We start from the raw sequence: 24,307 nt of genomic DNA on the forward strand, positions 1-24,307 counted from the left end.
CCAGAGATCAAATTACCAACATCCGTTGGATCATAGAAAAAGCAATAAAATTCCAGGAAAAAACATCTACTTCAGCTTCATTGACTACACTAAAGCCTTTGACTGTGTGGATCACAAGAAACTATGGAAAATTCTTCAAGAATTGGGAATACCAGACCACCTTACCTGCGTCCTGAGAAATCTGTATGCAGGTCAAGAAGCAACAGGTAGAACCGGACATGGAACAACTGGCTGGTTCTAAACTGAGAAAGGAATATATCAAGGCTGTATATTGTCACCTTGCTTAATTTATATGCAGAGTACATCATGTGAAATGCTGAACTGAATGAAGCACAAGCTGGAATCGAGGTTTCCAGGAGAAATATCAATAACCTCAGATATGCAGATGACACCACCCTTATGGCAGAACGTGAAGAGGAACTAAAGAGCCTCTTGATGAAAGTGAAAGAGGAGAGTGAAAAAGCTGGCTCAAAACTCATCAAAAAACTAAGGTCATGGCATCCGATCCCATTACTTCATGGCAAGTAGATAGGGAAACAATGGAAACAGTGGCAGACTTTATTTTTGGGGGGTTCCAAAATCATTGCAGATGGTGACTGCAGCCATGAAATGAAAAGACGCTTGCTCCTTAGAAGAAAAGCCATGACAAACCCGCTGCTGCTGCTGCGTCACTTCAGTCGTGTCTGACTCTGTGCGACCCCATAGACGGCAGCCCACCAGGCTCCCCCGTCCCTGGGATTCTCCAGGCAAGAACACTGGAGTGGATTGCCATTTCCTTCTCCAATGCATGAAAGTGGAAAGTGAAAGTGAAATTGCTCAGTCGTGTCTGACTTTTAGCGACCCCATGGACTGCAGCCTACCAGGCTCCTCCATCCATGGGATTTTCCGGGCAATAGTACTGGAGTGGGGTGCCGTTGCTTTCTCCCATGACAAACCTAGACAACATATTAAAAAGCAGAGATGTTACCTTGCTGACAAAGGTCTGTCTAGTCAAAGCTATGGTTTTTCTAGTGGTCACGTATGGATGTGAGAATTGGACCATAAAGAAAGCTGAGTGCTGAAGAATTGATTCTTTTGAACTGTGGTGTTGAAGAAAACTCCTGAGAGTCCCTTGGACTGCAAGGAGATCCAACGAGTCCATCCTAAAGGAAATCAGTCCTGAATATTCATTGGAAGGACTGATGCCAAAGCTGAAGTTTTAATACTTTAGCCACCTGATGGGAAGAACTAACTCATTGGAAAAGACCCTGATGCTGGGAAAGACTGAAGGCAGGAGGAGAAGGGGATGACAGGATGAGATGGTTGGATGGCATCACCAAATCGATGGACATGAGTTTGAGCAAGCTCCGGGAGTTGGTGATGGACAAGGAAGCCTGGCGTGCTGTGGTCCATGGGGTCACAGATAGTCAGACACTACTGAGTGACTGAACTGAACCGATATGAGCTTACTGTTCAAAGAGGCCTTACTTTGAACATGCTTATGAATAAAACCATACTTTAAATGCTTTTGTCTGTAAAGTTCATGTATCATAACAAGTTTGCTTTTGGGGAGTTCCTGCTTCTAAAGAGACTTAAAGCTCAGAGTTTCCAGTCTCAGTGCCTCCAGACTGAGGTCTGTCCCTCTGCTGCATGTGGCCCACCTTGCCACCCTCTTTGTTCTTCCTGGTTTTCTCCAGTGCAGTGAGCATATGAGAAGAACAGGACTGTACAGTGGAAAAGACCCAGAGGTCTGGGGTTTGAATCCTGATTCTCCACTTTTTCTGGCCTTGTGAGCTTTGCCAACATATGTATGTTTGCTGATTATCCGTTTTCTCATCAGTAAAATGAGGATAATAATAGGAACCTGATTGGATGGTGTGTTAATTTCCTAGAACTGCCATGAACTGCCATAAACCAAGCAGCTTAAAACAACAAATGTGTTCCCCTCACAGATCGGAGGCTAGAAGCCCAGATCTGTGGGCTTCTACTACAGATCTGGTAGATCTGTAAGTAAGATCTGTAATTAAGGTGTCGACAGGCCTATACTCCCTCCAAAGATTCTAGGGGAGAATTCTTACCTCTTCTAGATTCTGATGGTTGCCAGCATTCTTTGTTTAATGGCATCACTCCAGTCTCTGTCTCTGTTATCACATGGCCTTCTTCCTGTTTCCTCCATGTCTTCATCTCTCTCTCCTTGTAGGGACATCAGTCAGGAGCTTGGAGCCTGCAAAAGCTCTCTTTCAAAAGAAGGTCAGGACTTCCCTGGTGGTCCAGTGGATAGGAATCCATTGCCTGCCAATGCCAGGCACAGGAGTTCAATCCCTAGTCTGGGAAGATTCCGTATGCCAAGGGCAGCTAAGTGTGTATGCCACAATTACAGAACCCGGACCACAACTCCTGAAGCCCACACACCTAGAGCCTGTGCTCCGCAAGAAGAGGAGCCACGGCAATGGAAGCCCATGCATCACAATGAAGAGTATCCCCTGCTCGCCGCAACTAGCGAAAGCCTGCACACAGCAGCAAAGACCCAGTGCAACCAAAGAAAAGTTAAAAACTGAAGCTTAAATAATTGTCACACTCTAGGGTTGGGCAGAGGGACATGGATTTTGTAGGGACACGATTCAAGCCAGTACAGGTGCTTAGACTGAAATGAAAGCAATTCTTTAGAGCATCCAGGGAGGACTAGTATGTAGTAGAAACTCATAAGTCCCAGGAAGCCATTTCTTTAAAATATAGACTTGATCCCTTTGCCCAACACCCCCATCACCCCCTTCTCTTCTTGGTTATGCTGGGCCACCCTCATCTCACTTTCTTAACATCTTTTGGGGGCTGTTTCTCCAGGAATCTGGCTACCAGCTTCTGTTTTTCCTTTCTGCCATCATGGTGGAAACTCTGACATTCATCTAAATGACCCACCCAATAACCTGCCTCTGGTCTGTAGCACTGTGCCCTGGACCTTACCCTTATCTGCCCTGATCCCACGGTCATTTCAAATACCTGTTCACTGACACCTCCCGTCCTCTTGACCCTGGAATCTCTGCTTTCTCTGTCTTCCCAGTCTCCGGGCATGGATCAAGCTACCCACCCTCTGCTCCCATCCTACCTAATGCTTCTGGTGAAAAATCATACGACTCCACTAAATGGTTTCTTTATGGAGTTATAATTCTTACTCTCAGCTGGACCTTCAGGGCTGCTTGAAAACCCCTTTACTCATTTCAGCTGGGTTTCCTTTCTCATTCCCCCAGGAGCTATTGGGAACATTTGCTACTGGGAACATTTTTCAAGCTCCTTAGCCCCCCACTGACTCAGCCTCCTTTACCGCCTGCCTCCCCGAGCAAACAGAAGCTGTAAAACATGAATTGACGTCTTCTCTACTACCGTGACTCTGACCACCTTCCTCTTCCACACTTCTGTCTTAACACGACTCTAATTCACAGATCAGCTTTGTGCCTGAGTTGAATCCTCTCTTCTGCCCACTCCGTCCTTATATTTTTCATTCCTCCTTTCTCCATGGACCTCTGTGCTTGCCTCAGTCTGTAAACACACTTAAATCTTGCTCATCCTGAAAAGTGCATCCATTTTCTTTAAATTGAACTGCTTTTAGCTTTCTTCTCTTGAGAGAACCAATAATAACTTTACATGTTTCTTAGCTTCTCTGTGCCCGTTTCCTCATCTGAAGTGAACTCAGGATGGTACTTGCCTCATAGGGTTATTGTTAATATTAAATTGTATTTATATCCTTAGGTCATGTTGTTGAAAAGTGAAAGTGTTAGTTGCTCAGTCGTGTCCAACTCTGTGATCCCATGGACTGTAACCCATCAGGTTCCTGTCTATGGGATTCTCCAGGTAAGAATACTGGAGTGGGTAGCCATTCTCTTCTCTAGGGGATCTTCCTGATCCAGGGATTGAACCCACATCTCTCCCATTGCAGGCAAATTCTTTACCACCTGAGTCACCAGGGAAGCATTTATGTAATATTATGTAACACTGTATGTAATTGCAATTATGTAATATTAAGCAGGAACTATAGTACAGTTCTTAGAGCTATATGGTTTTAGCTGTTTGGGTAGTAATAGTATTCCCTGTGGGCTTTGATAGGATTCAATTCACATCACTGGCCGAGCACTGACAGATGATGAAGTTATTGTGTGTGTTTCTGTCCTCAGAAGTATGTCAGTTTCTTCAGGGTCAACATTACTCATGTCCATTTTTTTATCCCTAGGGCTTTGTGTAGTAACACACACAGACACACACACTGGGTTGATGTATGTAAATAAATGAGTGCCAGAGCCCAAATGAATTGGATGGAACCATCTTCAGGGTCAATATTACTTCATATCCATCTTTTCATCCCTAGGGCTTTGCATAGTAGCGTGCACACATGCATACACACACACACACACACACACACTGGGTTGATGTATGTAAATAAAATAAATGAGTGCTTGAGACCAGTTGAATTGGATGGAACCATTTTTCTCCCTGAAGGGTAAAATTGGTTTGACCTATTTCCAGGCTTTTGTCTGTTCCCATGAGACTGTTTTTACCTCATGTGACATGATTTTGAAGTCTAGAATAATGTTTTTAACACTAGCTAGCATAGTCAATGGAGAAGGCAATGGCGACCCACTCTAGTACTCTTGGCTGGAAAATCCCATGGATCGAGGAGCCTGGTGGGCTGCAGTCCATGGGGTCACTAAGAGTCGGACACGACTGAGCAACTTCACTTTCACTCTTCAACTTTCATGCATTGGAGATGGAAATGGCAACCCACTCCAGTGTTCTTGCCTGGAGAATCCCAGGGACGGAGGAGCCTGGTGGGCTGCCGTCTATGGGGTCGCACAGAGTTGGACACGACTGAAGTGACTTAGCAGCAGCAGCAGCATAGTCAAAGGAACGCATTTGATAGGAGCATGGAGCCTTTATGTACCTTTGGGACTAAGACAAAGGCATCAAAGGAGGAGGGGTTAATCAGTAGTGACTCCCAAAGTAAAAGGGAGAAAAACAAAGCTGGTGAAGGATCAGCTCTGAATTGAGCCCCTACCATCTGGCAACAGTGGGCCAGGGGCCAAGGCTTTATGACAGACAAGACAGATCCTGGTCATTGGCCGGCCATTGGCCATTGGACTGGATTGAACTCATAGTCCAGTGAGAGTTGACAGACCTTTAAAGATATTTTAGGAATACTGTTTAATTACAGTTGTGTCAAATGCTATGGAAGAGAAGCACAGGAGAGCCCAGCAAGGGAAAGTGACCTGGTCCAATGATGAGCAGTGAGTGAGGGGCGGGCAGAAATGAACAGGGGGATCTGTGAAGTGGATCAGGTGGAGGGACCAGCCTGTTTCTGGATGGAGGTGTTTATGGTAATGTGTTATGTCCATGTCATAGCATTCATCGTTTATGTGGAATCACATAACACAGTCTGCTAAAGGGAAGCTGACAGATTTCAGAGTGATTTGCAGACACACCATAACCTGCATGTGTGAATAATCTGACATAAAAATGTGGGGAGAGGGAAACTCATTTTAGATTAACTTATGTTTTGGTCCAAAGTAACTAACATTATATAGAAGGCTCTTTATGACACTGCTGGGTTTGTTAGACAGGAGGATGGTGAGATTTTAAAGTCCTGGTGTATTAGTAATTTCCTGGGTTTTCCATGCACGCTAAAAAGGACAGTCTTGTAAGGCCTCACTTGGATCAGCTCACTATTTACACTCTCTTCTAAATACATCTTGCATTTTTCAATTGTTGTGTCTTCTCTCCATTAATGTAAATATTGCTCATCACAGAGTCTAGTTTATCATCCAGTCAAAAAGCCTTCCCGCCCCAGCTGAAAGTTGTCCCTCTCTTTTATTGGACTGATTTCCAATTTTACTCCCTTTTTCACTCTAATGTCTTGTTTCATATTGTTGACATATTTCTCATATTTCTATATTTTGTCTCAATATATAGAAAGTTCAGTAAAGACTATACCAATCATGTAAAAGAGTATGAATGATTGAAAGAACAAATACATGAATGTAAGATCTGTAGAGTGGAGAAGATCCCCTGGAGAAGGAAATGGCTACTCAACTCCAGTATTCTTGTCTAGAGAATTCCACGGATAGAGAAGCTTGGCAGGCTGCAGTCCATAGGGTCACAAAGAGTCGGACACGACTGAGCGACTAAGCACCTTAGCACACCTAGCTGGTAGATATCTAATAATTACTGACTGGTACAGTCAATAGGGAAAAATATCATCTGGCTTAAAGTATGTCAGCTCCTTGTCCTCTTTCTTAAAATAAGAACTATGTTCTTTTTTTCTTCTCGGATGGTATGAATCTGAGGCCTACCCAGTGGTGAAAACGGTGTCTCCTTTGTCTACTGTTCATTTTAGCCTAACTGATTGTTTTGGCAAAACAGTCTCCTTTCCATAAACTAGAGAGAGAAATGCTGTCTTTCCAAAGATAATCTCTTAAATAGACTTCTCCAGATGGCTGCTCAAGCTCCATCCAACGGGAGCTATGCAAGTGTTTGATCCTTAGGGTTTTCAGCATTTTTCCTAAAGGAAGTCAAAGAAACTTTCTCTTCCTGGATCACTGTGCCACTGGATTATTTTGGTTTGGGCTGGTATATTACAAAACTTGAACCTGCCCACTAGCCTGATGCCTGTGACCACTCAGTTTCCACTGGTTTTTCAGTTCCCAGTGATTAAACCAAAATAAAAGAAGGTGATGCCATGTCTGGCCAGGGGCAGACGCTGCCAGTTGCCAAAGCCCAGTGTTCATCATACGGTTGACAGGGTCTCTGCTATCCTGGCAGGAGGCACGTTAGACTTTCAAAAGGCCAAGCTTGAAGGAAAAGCTCTTAAGTAAGTGAGTGTCATTTGAAAATGATTTGATGAATAGGACAGTTACAGGCCAGCCATTGAAAATCCCCTATGTGATATATTAGCAGGAATGTTTGGAGCCCACATGGAAGGTAAGGTCTGCCTTTCCCACATGCTGCCCTTCATAGCTGACACATTACACATGTCTCCGGAGCGTAACATATGGCTTCCTGAACTTGCAAATGGGGCCCAGCGTGCTCTGTTGAAATAGTGTCTGTTTAAACAGTCTCCTGGAGAAGTGAGCCACAGTCACTAAAATAGTTAATTTCATGTCTGCGAATGTCTTCTCTAGAGCCCTTTAAAATGTGTGTGTGTGTGTGTTTAAGGAGCATAGTAAAAAATTTGCAAATTTAAGGCTTTGACTGCCTTTGAAGGGGTTGTGAACCATCCTTACTAATTTGTACATTTTGAAAGACTCAGAGCATAAACCAAAAATGGAACAGTGCAGATCATCTAATTCAAGCCTAATCATAATCACCTTTTTTTTTTTTTTTTTTGGTGTCTTATACGTGCCAGGCCCTTTATATTAGGCTGAGCGGTAAGGAATCCTCCTGCCAGTGCAGGAGACATGGGTTTAACACCTGGGTTGGGAAGATCCCCTGGAGAAAGGAATGGCTACCCACTCCAGTATTCTCTTCTGGAGAAATCCCATGGACAGAGGAGCCTGGCAGACTATAGTCCACCTGGTCATAAGTTGTTTAGCGACTAAACAACTACATTGTATAACCAGGTAGAACTCCTTCCAGTTTACTCATAGGAATAGAGAGACTCAGATGTGAATGACCTGCTCCATACCACCTAAATGGGAGGTTTTGGTGCTGGAATTTCAACTCAGAAGCACTAAAAATCTGAAGCGTATCTTTCTCTATGCCAGGAATTCTTAATTTGGGCTTATGGATGGGCTGGGGGTAGGGATTTTAGCTGGAGAACCCTCTTTTGAATGCAAACATTTGTGTATTTGTGCATTATCCTGAGTAAAGTCCATATGTTTATCAGATTCTCCTGGAGGTTTGTGTGGCCTCCTAACAACTGTATTTTGACAGCAGGCTCTGTTCAGTGTAGAGACAAGAAGACAGCAAGTTAAGAATGCAAACCTTCCAAAGGCATTTGATCTGGTGTTGGTTTGACCAGAAAATGAACCACAAGTCTTCTTTCTAAACTCTGTGTGTGTGTGTGGGAAATAAATCACATATAGAGAAAAGTGCAATAAACGAGAATGTAGCCTTTAGTGAACATCTGTGCATGCTGCATGCTGTGTCGCTTCAGTTGTGTCTGACTGTGATCCCATGGACTGTTGCCCACCAGTCTCCTCTGTTCATGGGATTCTCCAGACAAAAATACTGGAGTGAGTTACCATGCCCTCCTCCAGGGAATCTTTCTGACGCAGGGATCAAACCTGTATGTCTCGGGTCTCTTACATCTCCTGCATTGACAGACAGGTTTTTTACCACTATCATCTGGGAAGCCCAGTGAACATCTGCAAGAGGCACTATAACCAGGTCAGGAAATTGAGCCAGACTCTAGAAGATGTCCCTTTTTTCAGATGCCATGCCTCTACCCAAACTACTATCTTGAGCTCTATGATAACCTTGTGCTTTTCTTTATGGTTTTACCATCTTTATATATATGTACCATTAAACAATATGGATCCATTTTTCCTATTTTTATCTTTATACACACACAGTCATACTATCATGTTCTTTGGTGTTTTGCTTAGTTAATTAGTGAAAGTTGTGTCTGACTCTTTGCGACCCCATGGACTATACAGCCCATGGAATTCTCCAGGCCAGAATACTAGAGTGGGTAGCCTTTCCCTTTTCCAGGAGATCTTCCCAACCCAGGGTTCTAACCCAGGTCTCCCGCACTGCAGGCAGAATTTTACCAGCTGAGCCCCGAGGGCAGCTACTTTCACCAGTATCGTTTTAACTGTCTGTCCCTGCTGTTGCGTGCGGTTGTAGTTCGTTCACTTTCATTGCCGTGTTGTATTCCATTGCTTGGTTGTATTGTAATTTATTTATCTTCTGTTATTGGATATTTGATTATTTGTAAATTTTGCCTATTATGAGCAATGCTTTCATTAACATTTTATACATGTCTTATACATGGGTTCCACATGCAACTCCTAGGGAAAGCCTAGTATATTTATTAAGCTTTTGTAGGAAGTGAAATACTTACTTCCATGAGGCAAAAGTGAAGAATTCTTCTCTTCTCCCATCCTTGTCCTTAATAACACTTTGTGGAGGAAGAAAATTCTTTCAAGTAAATTCTCTGCTTAGGCTTAGCATGGGTTCTGATTGTCCCCAAACTTGCAATCAGAGCAGTCGTTGAACCTGGATCGGTCCAGGGCTCTCTCCCCAGCCCTACCCACCAGCTCACTGAGACCGGAACCTCCAGGATGGGGCCTGGGGGGAGTCTGTGTATTTAACCAGTTCCCAGACCATTCCCGTGACTGGGAGACACTGGGTTTACCCTGATGAATTGATGAGGTGTGGATCCTTGGTTGGGAAGAGGTTTGGAGGAAGTGTATCTATGATTAAAATCTTGGAAAATTGGCCTTAGAAAGAAAAGTTGAGGGAGCTGGATTTGTTTACCTTGTGTAAAAAAAATCTGAAACATGATTAAATAGGTTTTTTTTTTGCAAAAGGATGAAAGAGTTTTAGAAATGAAAAAAACATTTCCCAAGTTAGAGATTGTGGAAGAAACTCCTACTAAAGTCAGCAGATACTGAGCATTTACTCGGCACCTCGGGGGTAAGAAATAAAGGCTGTTGTCAGTGCCTTGAGGGAGCTGGAGACAAAATGAGTACATGCTGAGCTGGCGCACAAAAGCCAGGACGTGATATTTCATCCAGTCTAGACTGTAGGCTTCAGTGGAGGTGAGTGGGCAGGCCCTTGGGAGGAGAAGCCGAGAGAGAGGTCACCAGCAAAGGCCGGAAGCGCCTGCAGGGTGTGCGCTGGGCTTTAGAAGGCTGCCCCTCTCTGGGCGGAGGGATGGGATGACTGCACTCTGAAGCAGTGATGTCCATTTATTTTTTATTGTGATACCCCAGTAGGAAATATATTTTATATCACTACCCACTACATACTTAAAAGTTTCATGGAATGTTTAGCCTTATTACATATTATGCATGTGATGCTTAAAATTTCTTTTTATATTTTGTTATTATTTTTTTTAATGTTGGATTAACCCAGTACGAGGTTGAAAACACTGTTCTTAGGGGGCCAGGAGCCCAGTGTGAGGCAGAGCTGAGTCTGCCCTGAGCCTGCCTTATTGGGATTGCCAATAAGGGAGAGGGGTTCCTTGAGAAGTGGTGAGAGAGGACTTGCTGATGTGAAGGTGGGCTCCTGAAGTCTTCCTCGATTCCAGAATGTGAGTGAATTACTTTGGAATGTTATGACAAAAGTTCCCACTTTACCTATCGTGGGTGTTGAGCCAATAGACACAACCAAGCCAGAGATCTGGAGAAGGAAGGATTAATTATTGAAGCAAGTAAGGGGGACACTGGGAATCTCACCCAAACCAGTGCCTCCCCAACAGCAAAATGGAGGAAATTATAAGCTAAGGGTACATCCATATTCCACTAGAAAAGACCCTGATGCGGGGAAAGACTAAGAGCAGGAGGAGAAAGGGACAGCAGAGGACCAGATGGTTGGATGGCATCACTAACTCGTGAATTTGAGCAGACTTCAGGAGATAGTGGAGGACAGAGGAGCCTGGCATGATGCAGTCCATGGAGTCACAAAGAATTGGACATGACCTAATGACTGAACAACAACATTCATATTCCTGCAGGGGCTTGAGCAGAGGAGAACTCAGCATAGAATTGGAGTGTAAAGATCGACACAATCCGAGCTTTAGTTAATTGAAGACAGGAGGGTCAACATTATCATCTCATCCTCCACCTGGGTGGGGGCCTTAGTTCCTGCCGGTATGTGGGTCGGTTAGTGGCTCAGTCGTGTCTGACTCTTTGCCACCCATGAACTATATAGCCTGCCAGGCTCCTCTGTCCATGGACTTCTCCAGGCAAGACTATTGGAGTGGGTAGCCATTCCCTTTTCAAGCCAGGGATCGAACCTAGGTCTCCTGCATTGCAGGCAGATTCTTTACTGTCTGCCACCAGGGAAGCCCTTCTCAAAGATGTATTGTTATTATGTCTATCTCTTGAGGAGGAACTAGGACTCTGCTTTGTCACTGCATATTGTTTGCCTTTTTCTGTTTCTGCATTCCTTGTTTTCCCTGATTACTGAGACTTGTTCAAGGGCAAGCACTGTGGCCGACTCATCACAAAATGGCTTAGGACAGAGTGGCTTCTCTTTTGTCAAGAAAGCCATTCCTGGATTTCTTTCTCTAGGGATCCCCTAACCTATCTGCTTACAATACCAGATATGAGAGTGGGGCGTCCTTCATATGAAGAAAGTTTTTCAACTTTCCTGAAAAAAATGGGGTGTCCAATAATTCAGTTCAGTTTTGACACTAATGCCCTGGAGTTAACATCTGATTCCACAGGTAAAAGGGCTCAATCCCACAAGATTGCCCCCACTTCAGATGCCAGATTCAAGTCCTCGGCCAACCATATGTCTCGCTGACCAGCTGTAAAGTCCAAGGGTTCCCACAGCCCCTTGTCCAGGTTTGACAATTCACTAGAAATACCAAACAGAACCCAGGAAGGCACTTCAATTTCTAGTGTCAGTTTATTGTACATGATACAATTCAGAAATAGCCAGAGTGTGTGTGCACATGTGTGTGGGCGCCCAACTCTTCCATGGCTTCAGCAGCAAAACCACGCTCTCAGCATGTTTTTTTTTTTTTTTTTTGTAACTAAGCAGGAAGCCATGGGACCCCGCAAGACAGACCCCTCCCCTGTATCCTCTGCTGTGGGTCCTCTCTGAAGTACCCAAATAATAGTGTCTCATACACATTTCCTGAGTTTTTCAGATGCTAGAAAACCACCACTAAATGGAAGAACTACTTGGTGATCAGGAGCACGGAGCCCCCAGACCTTCTGGGCCCTAAGAACAGATGCTGTTAACCACCCATCAGCCAATCAGAGAATTGTGCAGGAGCCGATCACATACCCTCGAACACCCCCTCCCTCACCTGACCTTTAGAAATGCTTTGCTGAAGCCTTTAGGGAGTTCAGAGTTTTCCTTGTATCTCCCTGCAATGAACCATTCTCTGCGCCAGATTCCAACATTTCAGTTTCTTGGGCCTCGCTGTGTGTTGGGCACAGGAATGTGTGTCCGGTAACAGATGCACATGTAACTAATTTTAGGGAGCCCCTGCAATCAGATTTTTCTCAACCAAGAGTTGAGTGCCTTAGTTGCACTGAGAAGGAAAATCCTTTCATGTGGCCTTTCTTTGCCTAAGTACTTTCAATCATGTCCTCTGAGATTTAATATCCTTTTGATCTTCCCAATCCAGTTTTAATTGGGTCAGTTTAAGTTAGGGAAGGATTTTAAAAGACAACACTAATAATGGAGCAGTTGGGATGATGTAGATAGGAATAATTGGTTGGAAATGTGCTTCAGTAAACGTTTTTTGTTTTGTTGTGGCTTGTAAAGTGCAGTCTGGAGGGAAGTAAGCTGCAATCCTTTCTCTTAGTGTTTGCTACATTTCGTCATTAAGTAAAGCCTGCGATTCTACTGACACACACTTGTGCCTTGGGCAATGTATTTGTTCTGTTCCCCTTCAATAAGAAGCCTGATTTGTTTTTTATAAGTAATTTTTTAAGACGTGAATTTATTTTATTATTGTTATTTTTTTGGCCAGGCCATATGGCGTGTGGGATCCTAGTTCTCTGACCGGGGATCAAACCCACGCCCCCGTCTTGACAGTGTGGAGTCTTAACCGCTAGACCACCAGGGAAGTCTCAGGAAACTTGATCTGTAATAAAAGATAAAACCAGTGTCTTCTCAGTGAGTAAATTGTAGGAGACTGGTGGATAATTTGGCTTAGACATGTTCTTTCTTTGCTAAACAGTTTTGAGCTGCACTGTTCTATGTGATATCCACTAGCTACTGGCACTTGATATCTAAAATTAAATTTTGAAATTCATTTCCTCAGTCTCACTGGCCACATTTCCAGTGCTCAATAGCCACACGTGGCTAATGTGAGGTTGGTGGTTGAGGCCAGATAGTTGCTTGTTGCGGGGAGAGGGGTATCCTGAGCATTGTAAGGTGTTTAGCATCACCCCAGCCTCTACCTACCAGATGCTGGTAGGACTCCCTAGTCATGACAATCAAAACTGCATGTCAGGATTGCCAAATGTCCCTTGAGGGGCAGTCACCCCTGGTTGAGAATCACTGGCCCAGTGGCTACAGTTTTGGGACAGTTGCAGATATAGAACATTTCCATCATCACAGACTGTGCAATTCTAGAATAATTCCTAGCAGAGTTTGGCTTTGGACATTTTCTAGATTAAACCTTTTAAGCTTTAGAGCAAGGACAGTGATCATTCAGTTCAAAGCCTTGGGAAACTGAGACACACAGGTTTTTTTTTTTTTTTCGGATGACTTAATATCTGAAGCATGTAAGTACCCATGTGGTGTTCTGGACTTCATGCAGCCTAGAGGACGGATGCACTTTCTCTGTGTTCTTGCACTCAGTGATGGCAAGGAGAAGGAGGACTTCCCCTTCATGAGGAAAGGACAGAGTCCTGAGAAATGGAAGATGTCCAGCCCTGAGACTCTCAGAGAAGGAAACTTCTGACTCGAGCCCTGGGTTACCTCTTCTGTGGCCTGTGGCTTTCTTGAAAGCCCTGCCTCTAGGCTAGGGTTGGAAGGGATGCTAGGGCCATCTACTGGCCCCACCCTTGCTCTGAGAGGCACAGTCTTACTGGATTTTCTGGTTCCATGAGTGCAGAGAGATGCAAAGTGTCCTGAGCCCATGGAAGACTGCAGTCCTTTAAAAGATTCCCTCTTGTTACTTTTAAATCTCCAGTGTCTCCTCTACATTTTCCTGGAAGTGGTCCATGGCAGAGTCTTTACTATGAATTGCCTGGTGATTCTTATTTTCAGGGTCACAGGAAAGCAGCCAGCCCTAGAGACCTGTCTGTAGAAAGTGCTGGGGAGAAAGGAAGATTCCCTTTCGGGGCAGAGGTGTCCATCCCTGGAAGCGCCAGAAAGTACGCTTAGCAAGGGTGCGGTGGGGGTATGTCTGGAAGGCAGGCTGGGCTTGCAGTTTCCCAGGGGCTTTGAGGTGATCCAGGGTCTTTTCCTCCTCTGTGAATCCCACGTGCCTCACACGCCTCCTGTTGACTCTTCTTCCATCACGAGTTTGTTCTCCACTCTAAAATCTTCAGTGGCTCATTGCTGCCTTTCCACATTGGACACTTCTTAGTACTCAAGGCTCTTTTTGCTCTGATATCAAGGTCTTCTGTATCCCTTAATAAGATTAGAAATTAGTTTTTGTGCTGCCGAAAGCTTTCCTGTTACTGCCATTTGCAGAATTATTCTCTCGGGGCTGAGGGTCCGTGGAGGTGGACACTTTGCTCGGGGCCATTTGATGTGTAATAGCTTGTTCAGGAAGTTTTGTTTCTGGTAATATTCTGTTGAGTTGGAAGCCTAGACAACTACTTAAAACCAGCATACAACTCAAAACTGCAGTAAACGGGCCGGGAGAAGTGACAGCAAAAGTAGATGGGGGCGTCGCATGTGTAAATCCTCAGGCTGCCTTGGGCTGGTGGCCGGTTGGTCCTGTCCCTTTATGGGCCCAGTGAGCTGTGGACCAGGTCAAAGGTCAGTGTTCTGCGGTGCCAGCTGTCAAGTTTAGCCGCAAATAAGCTAATGTGTAAACTGGCCTCTTGGTCTTTGAAAGTTGCTTCATCTTCCCCATTTCAGTTGAAAAAAGTTGCTTTGTTTCAGAGTTTGGTGACCGGCCACTATTTCATTGAACTGTGGATGTTTTCTTTTGGGAAACCAGCCTTTTTAGGTGTCTCCATGGTGAAGGGAAAGGTATTTTTAAAGTTGCCCATTGCGGGGCAGGTTCTCATTTGAGTGACGGGGAGGGTGGAGAGCGGGGACGTTCTGGATCCTGAAGGCAGGATAGCTGTGGCTGCTGTCACTTACTGGCTCTACGTGTCCTCTTTGCTCCACAGACCAACGAGTGGAACAAGAATGATGACCGACTGCTGCAGGCCGTGGAGAATGGAGATGCCGAGAAGGTGGCCTCGCTGCTGGGCAAGAAGGGGGCCAGTGCCACCAAGCATGACAGCGAGGGCAAGACCGCGTAAGTTAAAGAGATCGGCTTCTGACAGCTGCTTCGGGGTTCTCAGCTTGTTCTCTGACGTTCTCAGGATCCCTAGGGAAACTTTGCAAGTGCAGCTAGTACTGCCCCCACCGCCCACCCCTTGTTAAAATATGTAAGAGGATATTTTAGTCTAGTTCCTCTCCAAGTTCCAAGTAACACATTTCAGTTTTGCCTTGAATGGTTACATTTGTTCCTGGTGTAACCAAAGATTTTGCCAGAGAACAAATAGCACCAGCCTTGTAACCAACTAACTGATAGGTGGGAAATGAATCTGATCCCAGATTAGAAACAGCATAAAAGAGAAAGTTTTTTTTTTTCTTCTCATAACCTTATTATTTATAGTATTTGTTGTTCAGTCGCTCAGTCGTGTCCGACTCTTTGCGACCCCATGGACTGCAGCACACCAGGCTTCCCTGTCCTTCACCATCTCCTGGAGCTTGCTCAAACTCATGTCCATTGAGTCAGTGATGCCATCCAACCATCTCATCCTCTGTCTTTCCTTACTCTGGTCATTTTACAGAGAGGTTATTGACTTTAGATTTCTAATCTGGACTTTTATCAGCTAGGATTGTGTAGTCCTCACACCTCAATTTCTTCACTATGCAGTGGAGATGACAGTATTCAACCTCTAGGGTAGTTATGAGAATAAAACAAGATACTGACATTGGTTGGGTGACCCCAGAAGCAGGCTGTGAGGTATGGATTTGAGTGGAAGAAGTTTTTATAGCCCGTGATCTCAGCAAGTGGACAGTAAGGGAATGAAGCCTCTATAGCATGTTATTGATAGGTTACTGCTATGAGCAACTGAGACTCATTCCTGCTAAGGACCTCTGGGAATCTGTCTAGACTTAGAGTAGGTGTTGGCCAACTATGGCCCAACTGTCTGCCTTTGTAAATCGGGTTTTGTTGGAATGCAGCCACACCTATTCATTCAGCATTGTTTGTGGCTGTTTTCTGCACTGCAAAGGCAGATTTGAGTCTTAAGACAAGGACTGTGTGGCCCACAAAGCCTAACAATTTAACTAGTTTGCTTACCCCAGGTTTAAAGTATGCTTCAGAGTTGTCCCAGTATCCTTGCCTAGAAAATTCCATGGATGGAGGAGCCTGGTGGGCTACAAGTCCATGGGGTCGCAAAGAGTCGGACACGACTGAGCGACTTCACTCACTCACTCACACAGAGTTGTCCCACCCAAGGGGTAAAGAAACTGGGATATCTCTGATCTCCTAACCCTGCAAGGTTGAGTGCCTTTGCTAGGGGCGATAACGCTTATGGCCAGAACACCTCTAAAAGAATGAAGGAGGGGCACCTACAGCCATAGATGCCAGGTGTAAAAAGCTGCACAGTGCCCAGCCCACAGTAAGCACTTGATAAAGCCAGCTCCCTTCCTTTCTTGTCCTAGATTGCTGTTGCTCAATTCTGGCAGCTCTGGCATTAGACTCTCTTGGGATGCTTTTATTTTTATTTTTTGTCAACTTTGTTTTTGATTCTGCTGCACCTCTTGTGGGATCTTAGTTCCCCGACCAGGGGTTAAACTCATGTCCCTTGCATTGGAAGGTAGATTCTTAGCCACAAGACTGCCAGGGAAGCCCACCCTGGGGTGCTTTTTAAAATATGGATGCTATGCCCATCCTGATGTTCTGAATCATTTGGTCTAGGCAGAGGACCAGGAATTCATATTTTTAAAAGTATCCCATGTAGATTCAACCAGAGAGAACCATTCTCTGGAAATTAGATTGAGTGTAGATTGAAACATAGGTATCAAGAATAAATGGCAAATTGTCAGGGAAAATTGTCCCACTGAAAGTGCTATGCTGCGTGCTAAGTTGCTTCACTTGTGTCTGACTCTTTGCGACCCCGCAGACTGTAGCCCGCCAGGCTCCTCTGTCCGTGGGAGTCTCCAGGCAGAATGTGGGAGGGGGTTGCCATGCCCTCCTCCAGGAGATCTTCCTGACCCAGGGATCAAACCCACATCTCTTATGTCTCTTACATTTGCAGGCATGTTCTTTACCACTAGCGCCACCTGGGAAGCCCGAGATTAACCCGTCTTCCCAGCACCCACAGAAAAGGGTGATCCCATAGAGGAGCCACAGGAAGCTCAAAGGGCTAAGCTTTCTGTAGGAACCAGGCTAGCCAGCACATAAAGGGGAGAGGGTACACGTTCTCACACAGGTCAGGGTCTGGTTCTGTAGGAGATGCGCTTGTCCTTTCAGCCAGTCACCCTAAGTTGAACCCCACGCCCCCAGCCTCAGCTTGACTTCTTCTTGGCAGAGGCCTGTCTCAGGTGTGGGCACAAGGCCATATCCCTGGGAGCCCTGACTCGCCAGTCAGGGTAGTAGGCTGGCTTTGGGGGTTGCATCAGTTGCCTATTCAACCTTATGTAACTGTTAGTTCTTAGGTCTCTTGCACTCTAGACTATAATTTCCTTGCTAGAAGGGACTGTGACCTTACAGTTCCCAGCTGGAATTATCTAGCCAGTGGCTTGGTTTATAGTATTCTTTTTAAAATAATTTTATTTATTTTTGGCTGCACAGGATCTTCATTGCCGCACGGGCTTTCTCTAGTTGTGGTGAGCAGAGACTACTTTCTGTTGTGGTACATATGCTTTTCATTGTGGTGGTTTCTCTCGTGGAGTACAGGCTCTAGATGCCTGGGCTCAGTAGTTGTGGCACATGGGCTCAGAAGTTGCAGCTCACAGTCTCTAGAGCACAGGCTCAATAGCTGTGGTGCAGGGGCTTAGTTCCTCTGGCATGTGGGGTCTTCCCGGACCAGGGTTCGAACCCGTGTCCCCTGCATTGGCGAATTCTTAACCACTGGACCACCAGGGAAGTCCTATAGTAGATAGCCAATAAATATTTGTTGGATGAGTTAATTAACCTTTTCTTGTGATGCTACATTTGGAGTTCATGCTCTCTGAGCTACAGTGGCAGAGGCCACCCTCTTAAGCCTGTGCTGAGATTTTTAGCAGTAGGCCCGGTGCCTTTGTATTACTCTATGTACCACCATACAGCTTTCTAGGCTCCTCCTCCTCCCAGTCTGGCTCTGCAGATGTCTGCACAAGACAAGCTTTATAGCCATCCCAGAGAAAGGGAAGGGAACTGTTCATGAGAGTTTTGTCCAAGACAATACTCACTAAAAAAAAGAAAACTTAGATTAGCAGCTTTGCCATAATTATGATCACCTTGATCAATCTGTGCCTTTTGTTAATAAGATATTCCTTATGTATAGAACAGATGGTCAAATTTATTTTCTCTTATCTCTCTTTTTTAATTGTAAAATATACACATCATAAAACTTACCAGGTTAGCCATTTTAAAGTATCCATTTTCGTGGCATTAAGTACGTTCACAGTACAACCATCATCATCACTAGTTCCAGAAATGTTTCATCACCCCGAAAGGAAACCCACACCCATTAAACAGTGACACTCCTTAACCTCCCCTCCCACTCTTCCTGGTGACCACTAATCTGCTTTCTGTCTTTATGAATCAGCCTGTTCTGGATATTTCATATAAACCGAATCATACTATATGAGGCCCTTGGTCTCTGGCTTCTTTCAGCTTAATGTTTTCAAGGTTCATCCTTATTGTAGCATGAATCAGTAGTTCATTCTGTTCTTTTCAACTAGAAATGCACACAGAAGTTATAAAAAAAAAAATCACCACCTCCATTTAAAAGATGATAAAACTAAGGTCCATGTGATGCATCGCTCCCTGAATTAACCCTGAGCCATTTCTAACATCTCTGCCTTTGCACTTATAAGCCAGCATTTTTCTCTTCAGTGACACCTAGGTAGAAAACCAGAGAGACTCTATGCAAAAGGAAGAGAGGAGGTACTTAATTTTTCCGTGCAAGATTTTTCATAAGACATCATCTGCTAACATTAAACTTTTCTGGTTGGACTGTTCCTTTTTGATTTTTAAAGTTATTAACTGATAATGGTAAGAATTTAGTTTTCAAAGCCACCATAGAATTAAATCTACCTGACTTCATATTTTCTTTCAAATCTAATGGTCTTAGTGTTGAGAAGGAAGAGGGGGTGCTGTGGGGTTAGAAATCATCTCTCTTGTCCCTTTGTTTCTGTGTGTGTTAGTCGTTCAGTTGTGACTGACTCTTTGCGACCCCGTGAACGGTAGCCCTCCAGGCTCCTCTGTCCATGGTATTCTTCAGGCAAGGATACTGAAGTGAGTAGCTGTTCATTTCTCCAGGGGATCTTCCTGACCCAGAGATGAAACCCAGGTCTCTTGAATTGCAGACAGATTCTTTACTGTCTGAGCCACCAGGAAAGCCTGTCCCTTTGGTACCACGTAATTCTGCAAGGCCAAGTGTCTGCTGTAACAGTGAGCTCCAGGTAGCATTGTTCCCTTGGTTTCAGCATTCTTACCTTGCAAGTCTACACTTCTGGCTTTGGGTTAGTCTAATCTGTGCATTCCTACCTGCGTGTATGTGCATGTCCCTCAACCTATAGAGACTTTGCTGTTCTTGTTCCTGTTCTTTCCACGTGCATCTGGTTTGGTGTCAGGGGAGTGGGGAACTCCCTAGGAGCAGTTCTGAATTCAGGGCGGACCAATGCAGAGTGTTCCTCCCTCAAGAACGCTTGCTCCATCAGCCCCCTGGAGCTTGCAGGGCCTGCATTTGTTTGAGGATGTGTATAGAATGTTTTGCATTTGTCTCCAAAGGGTAAGACTAGATCACATACCTGGAAGTTAGGTCCTTGACAGGACTTGGCCTCGTTCTCTGCCCACTCATTAGGGTTTACCCTTTGATTTATGCATACCTCTGTATCAAAATGAATTTGGAGGCCTGTCTTCTAGTGAGCTTTTGTGATAACCCATTTTGTCATCTTGCTCAGTGATGCACAGGGTTTTCCTATTGCCTAACAGCCTGGAGTCCTGACTTTGACTTTCAAGGGCCTCCTGGTGGCCCTGCCCTTGTTTTGCTGTTTTCTTACTCGTTTCTTCTGCTGGAGGTGGCACTGTCTGCTCCCTGCCTTCCTCTCCTGTGAGACCATTTAGGTGTTTGCCCCAGGTTCTCTAGTCCAGAATGCCTTCCTCCCTGATATTCTCAGTCCTTTAAAAAAATTTTTGTCTTCTCTTGGAAATACTAGAATCTTGATTGAAAAACTTGATGTAGAAAAGCCTCTACAGCTTAAATATGATCTATATTTTTTGGGGGGCCATGCCATGTGGATGCAGGATATTACTTGCCTGACCAGGGATTGAACCTGTGCCTCCTGCATTGGAAGTGCAGGGTCCTAACCACTGGATTGCTAGGGAAGCCCCCAAGATCTGTGTTTTCTGAATGACTCAAATCCCTTACAACATGGAAGCTCTGTGAGGACAGGGATCCTATGATTTCAGTGATGGTGTTGGTTTCTCCCACTGTTCCAGGCATATAAGAGGCACCTGGCTGCTATTTGTGTAAGTGAACTTTTCAGCATGGTTCTAATGGAGAAAACACTCTTTTTTGCTGGTACTATCTCATAGGTAAAGTTGTTAGGGTTGAACTATCATGGGGCTCAAGAGGAAAATAGCTGTCCTGGTGAACATCACAACCCGACACATGTCTCTCCCAGCTTCCAGTGCAATTTCAGTAGAGACAAACTCAGCCCTCACTACCTAGAGAATCAGACAACCCAGAAAGTCCCAAGAATGAGGCAGCCATCTCGGTTGACATTCTCCAGAAGCTTCCATAATCCAAGGTCAATAACCAGATGGGTGGTTTAGTAATTCTTCAAACTTTTCAGTTCTTCCTGGAATATTTCCTTTAGGGAGAGATAAGAAACCTTGTCTGAATTTTTTTTTTTCCCTCTAAAACTGATCTAAGAGGGGTTAAAAAGGGGGTGGAAGCAATCAAATAACTGAAATTCATTTCACAAAGAGTAAAAGAAGGGTGATGTCTTGGGTCAGAAGAGAACAAAATAGAGCCGGGCAGAGAGCTTCAGCTGCGGGCTGTGTTTATGGCGTCAAGCTTGGCCTCCCTCAGCCCATCTGTTCTCTTTCCATGGTGGAGGTGAGGAAGGGGGAGATGCCATTGCCCTAAAACCTCTCACCATAGAACAAGCTAATTGTTTCAAGATTGTTTCCCCTACATTTGGATGTGCGTTTAATTAAAGTTATGTGTGTTTGTTTTAGGAACAACCAGACTAAATAAAATCACTGCTGGGACTGTGGTATTTGAAGAAATACCACCCAGCCGTGTGTGAATAGAGACAAATATATATATATATATACACACACATATATATATATGTATGTTGTCTGCATCCATGTTTAGCCCACCTTTCAAAGACCTGATCTTTTTGGCTTTGAAAACAAGAACTTGACTTGGTGGCACTTACATGTAAAATAGAGGAGGTAGTCCTCGAATTCTGCAGATCAATATGAAAAGGGGCTTCTCTGGCCGGTGGTTTGTTGTACTTCTGACTCTTCCTGTTTTCTGGAAGAGAAAACAAGAGATTTCCAAAACTGAAAACCCTTGGAAATCAGTCTTGGAAATCAAGTCATACCACCTGGTTGCCTTCTCTCACAGCTCTCAAATTCATTTACCTAAAACTGCAGTATACTTTATGTGTAATTGCAGCCTCCTCCTCAGCAAAATCGCCTTCCAGGCAAAACCACCCTGTGTTTTGTCTATATCCTGTTAATATCTGGCAGAGGGATGAACTGAAAGCTATAATTTCTTTATAGCATATCTACTCTGCTTCTGGTCAAGTGCATTTTTGAAAGTGACATAATGTCTGTTCCTGTCTTGCACATGTACCCAAATGTTTGCTTCTAGTTGGGAGGTATTAAAGTGCTCCAAAATCATTCATAAGCACATAACAAAAAAAGGGAGAAAATATGGTCCTTGCCTACAAGATGCACAGCATCTGGCTGAGAAGATAAGACCAACGGAAGTACTGGAGAATAATTAAGTGCTAAATCATAACATACTAACTGTAAGGGGTTCAAGATGGGAAGAGGTGGTGATGCACTGGAGTAGTGAAGGAATGCTTCCTGTGATGCAAGGTGGCCCCGAGAGAATGGGTTGGGAGGATGTGGTGGGGACAGAGGAAGTGGTAACATCCCAAATGGAAAAGAAAAACAATACCATGGTCATTATTTCCTTCCCTTCCTCCAGAGCTTATCATAGCACTTCAAGGTCAGGGACCCACTTGGCAACTAGATCCGTGGTTCTCAACCTAATTCCCATTAGAAGCTTCCTGGACAGCTTTGAGAAGTGCTGGGCATCACCCTCAGAGCTACCTGTGTAATTCCTATGGGGTGCAGTCTGGGCATGGGGTTGTTTCAGCACATAGGTGGCTTGACTGGTCAGCCCAAGCTGAGGACCATGGTGCTGGTCACTTTGCAGTGAGACCCCAGGCTTTATAGCCCAAAGCTTCCTATGGGTTTTCCCTCATGACAGGTTCCAGGGGGACTGAGGAAGGCCCAAGGAGCCCAGGTGAAATGTTTTCTAGCATACATGCACGTGTGTGTGTGTGTGTGTGCGTGTGCGCGTGTGCGCGCACGCGCTTAGTTGCTCAATCGTGTCCAACTGTTTGTGACCCCATGGGTGGTAGCCTGCCAGGCTCCTCTGTCCATGGGGATTCTCCAGGCAAGAGTACTGGAGTGGGTTGCCATGCCCTCCCCTAGGGGATCCTCCCAACCCGGGGATTGAACCCAGTCTCCCACATTGCGGGCAGATTCTTTACTGTCTGAACTACCAGGGAAGCCCATCCACACATACATGTATATATCATGCTTGTGCACAGAGTAAAATTAAAATGAAAGATAAATTTTGTCATAAATTACGTTAAAGTTATATAATTCACAAGGTGTTTATAGGGAAATAGTGTCATGGGTTAAAGCTGAACAGATCAGGTTGCAAAACTGTGCTTTGGAAGGAAGACTTGTAACCAGGAAGTGGTGCAAATTGATGAGAATAGATACAGGGATTAAGAACTACAGTGATTAAAATATTGGTGGGGTCACAGGACTTTTTCATTTTGAAACTTTGCAAAGTCGGATTAAGTATATTGAAAAGGAAGGATTTTAGACACTCAGATGTCTTATTGTTGCCCAGGGTTGCAGCAATCTGGCTTTGCCTCAGGGGCGAGGCCTGCCGCCACATGCAGAGGTCAGGAGAGCCTGGGAAAGGGAGTTGTGATAGAGGGCGGAGCCGGGGCGAGTGGGCGTGGCCGGCAGCACACGCAGGCGTTGACCTCCATCCAGACTAACCTCGCGGGAGGAGGGGGCACCTGGGGCAGGAGGTTCTCACGCTGGCAGCCACCAGACAGTTCAAGGGTTGAGGCACATGACATCACTCAACACATGCCTGTCCTTTAGAAATGCTCCTGCTTCCTTGCCTGCATCCCTGAAAGTGACACTTTACAAAAGGCCGCCACCACCACCACCACCACCACCACCACCATATAGGCTGCAGACTCATTCAAGGTCCAGTTTGCCCTCTCTTTCATAAAGTCTTTTCTAATTTCCAACAGGGCTGAGCTTGACCTCAACCACTACCTCTCTTAAACTTGATGGGTCTTGTTTACTTATGTACCTATCTTACACAATTAACAGTTGTTATTTGTCATGTTAATATTGAGTACCCAACACTGGGCTGGGGGCTTTCATATGTGTTCTTCAGTCAACAGATAGTTGATCTGTCACCCATTAGAAAGATCATGTCAGTTTCTCCCAGTATTTCTCATCTGATGCTCTCAATCACCCTGGAGTAATTTGTGAAGAGAAAAGTATGGGTCAGAAAGGTTTGGAAATTGGTACAAATCACCCATTCTGGGTAACAGAGTCTGGGAGTCATGAATCAGTTCAGTTCAGTTACTCAGTTGTGTCTGACTCTTTGTGACCCCATGGACTGCAGCACACCAGACTTCCCTGTCCATCACCAACTCCTGGAGCTTGCTCAAACTCATCGAGTCAGTGATGCCATCCAACCATCTCATCTTGTGTCGTCCCCTTCTCCTCCTGCCTTCAGTCTTTCCCAGCATTCAGGATCTTTTCAAATGAGTCAGTTCTTCACATCAGGTGGCCAAAGGCTTGGAGTTTCAACTTCAGCATCAGTCCTTCCAATGAATATTTAGTATTGACTAGTTGCATCTCCTTGCAGTCCAAGGGACTCTCAAGAGTCTTCTCCAACATCACAGTTCAAAAGCATCAATTCTTTGGTGCTCAGCTTTCTTTATAGTCCAACTCTCACATCCATACATG

General features: G+C 44.8%; 1 protein-coding gene across 19 annotated transcripts in view; it reads left to right on the forward strand.

Moving 5' to 3' along the window:
• Nucleotides 1-24,307, forward strand: part of RAI14 (retinoic acid induced 14) — a 162,880-nt gene that overhangs the window by 85,537 nt on the left and 53,036 nt on the right. For all 19 annotated transcript variants that reach the window (XM_086361335.1, XM_086361345.1, XM_086361339.1 and 16 more), the window contains exon 3: nt 14,946-15,076. In XM_086361335.1, the coding sequence (XP_086217461.1) occupies nt 14,946-15,076 (131 nt within the window). The remainder of the gene's footprint in view (nt 1-14,945; nt 15,077-24,307) is intronic.

The sequence above is a fragment of the Bos grunniens genome, chromosome 20 (assembly GCF_055505025.1).
Source record: "Bos grunniens cultivar Pamir isolate PY7600 chromosome 20, Bosgru_T2T1.0, whole genome shotgun sequence".
NCBI classification, from domain to species: Eukaryota; Metazoa; Chordata; class Mammalia; order Artiodactyla; family Bovidae; genus Bos; species Bos grunniens.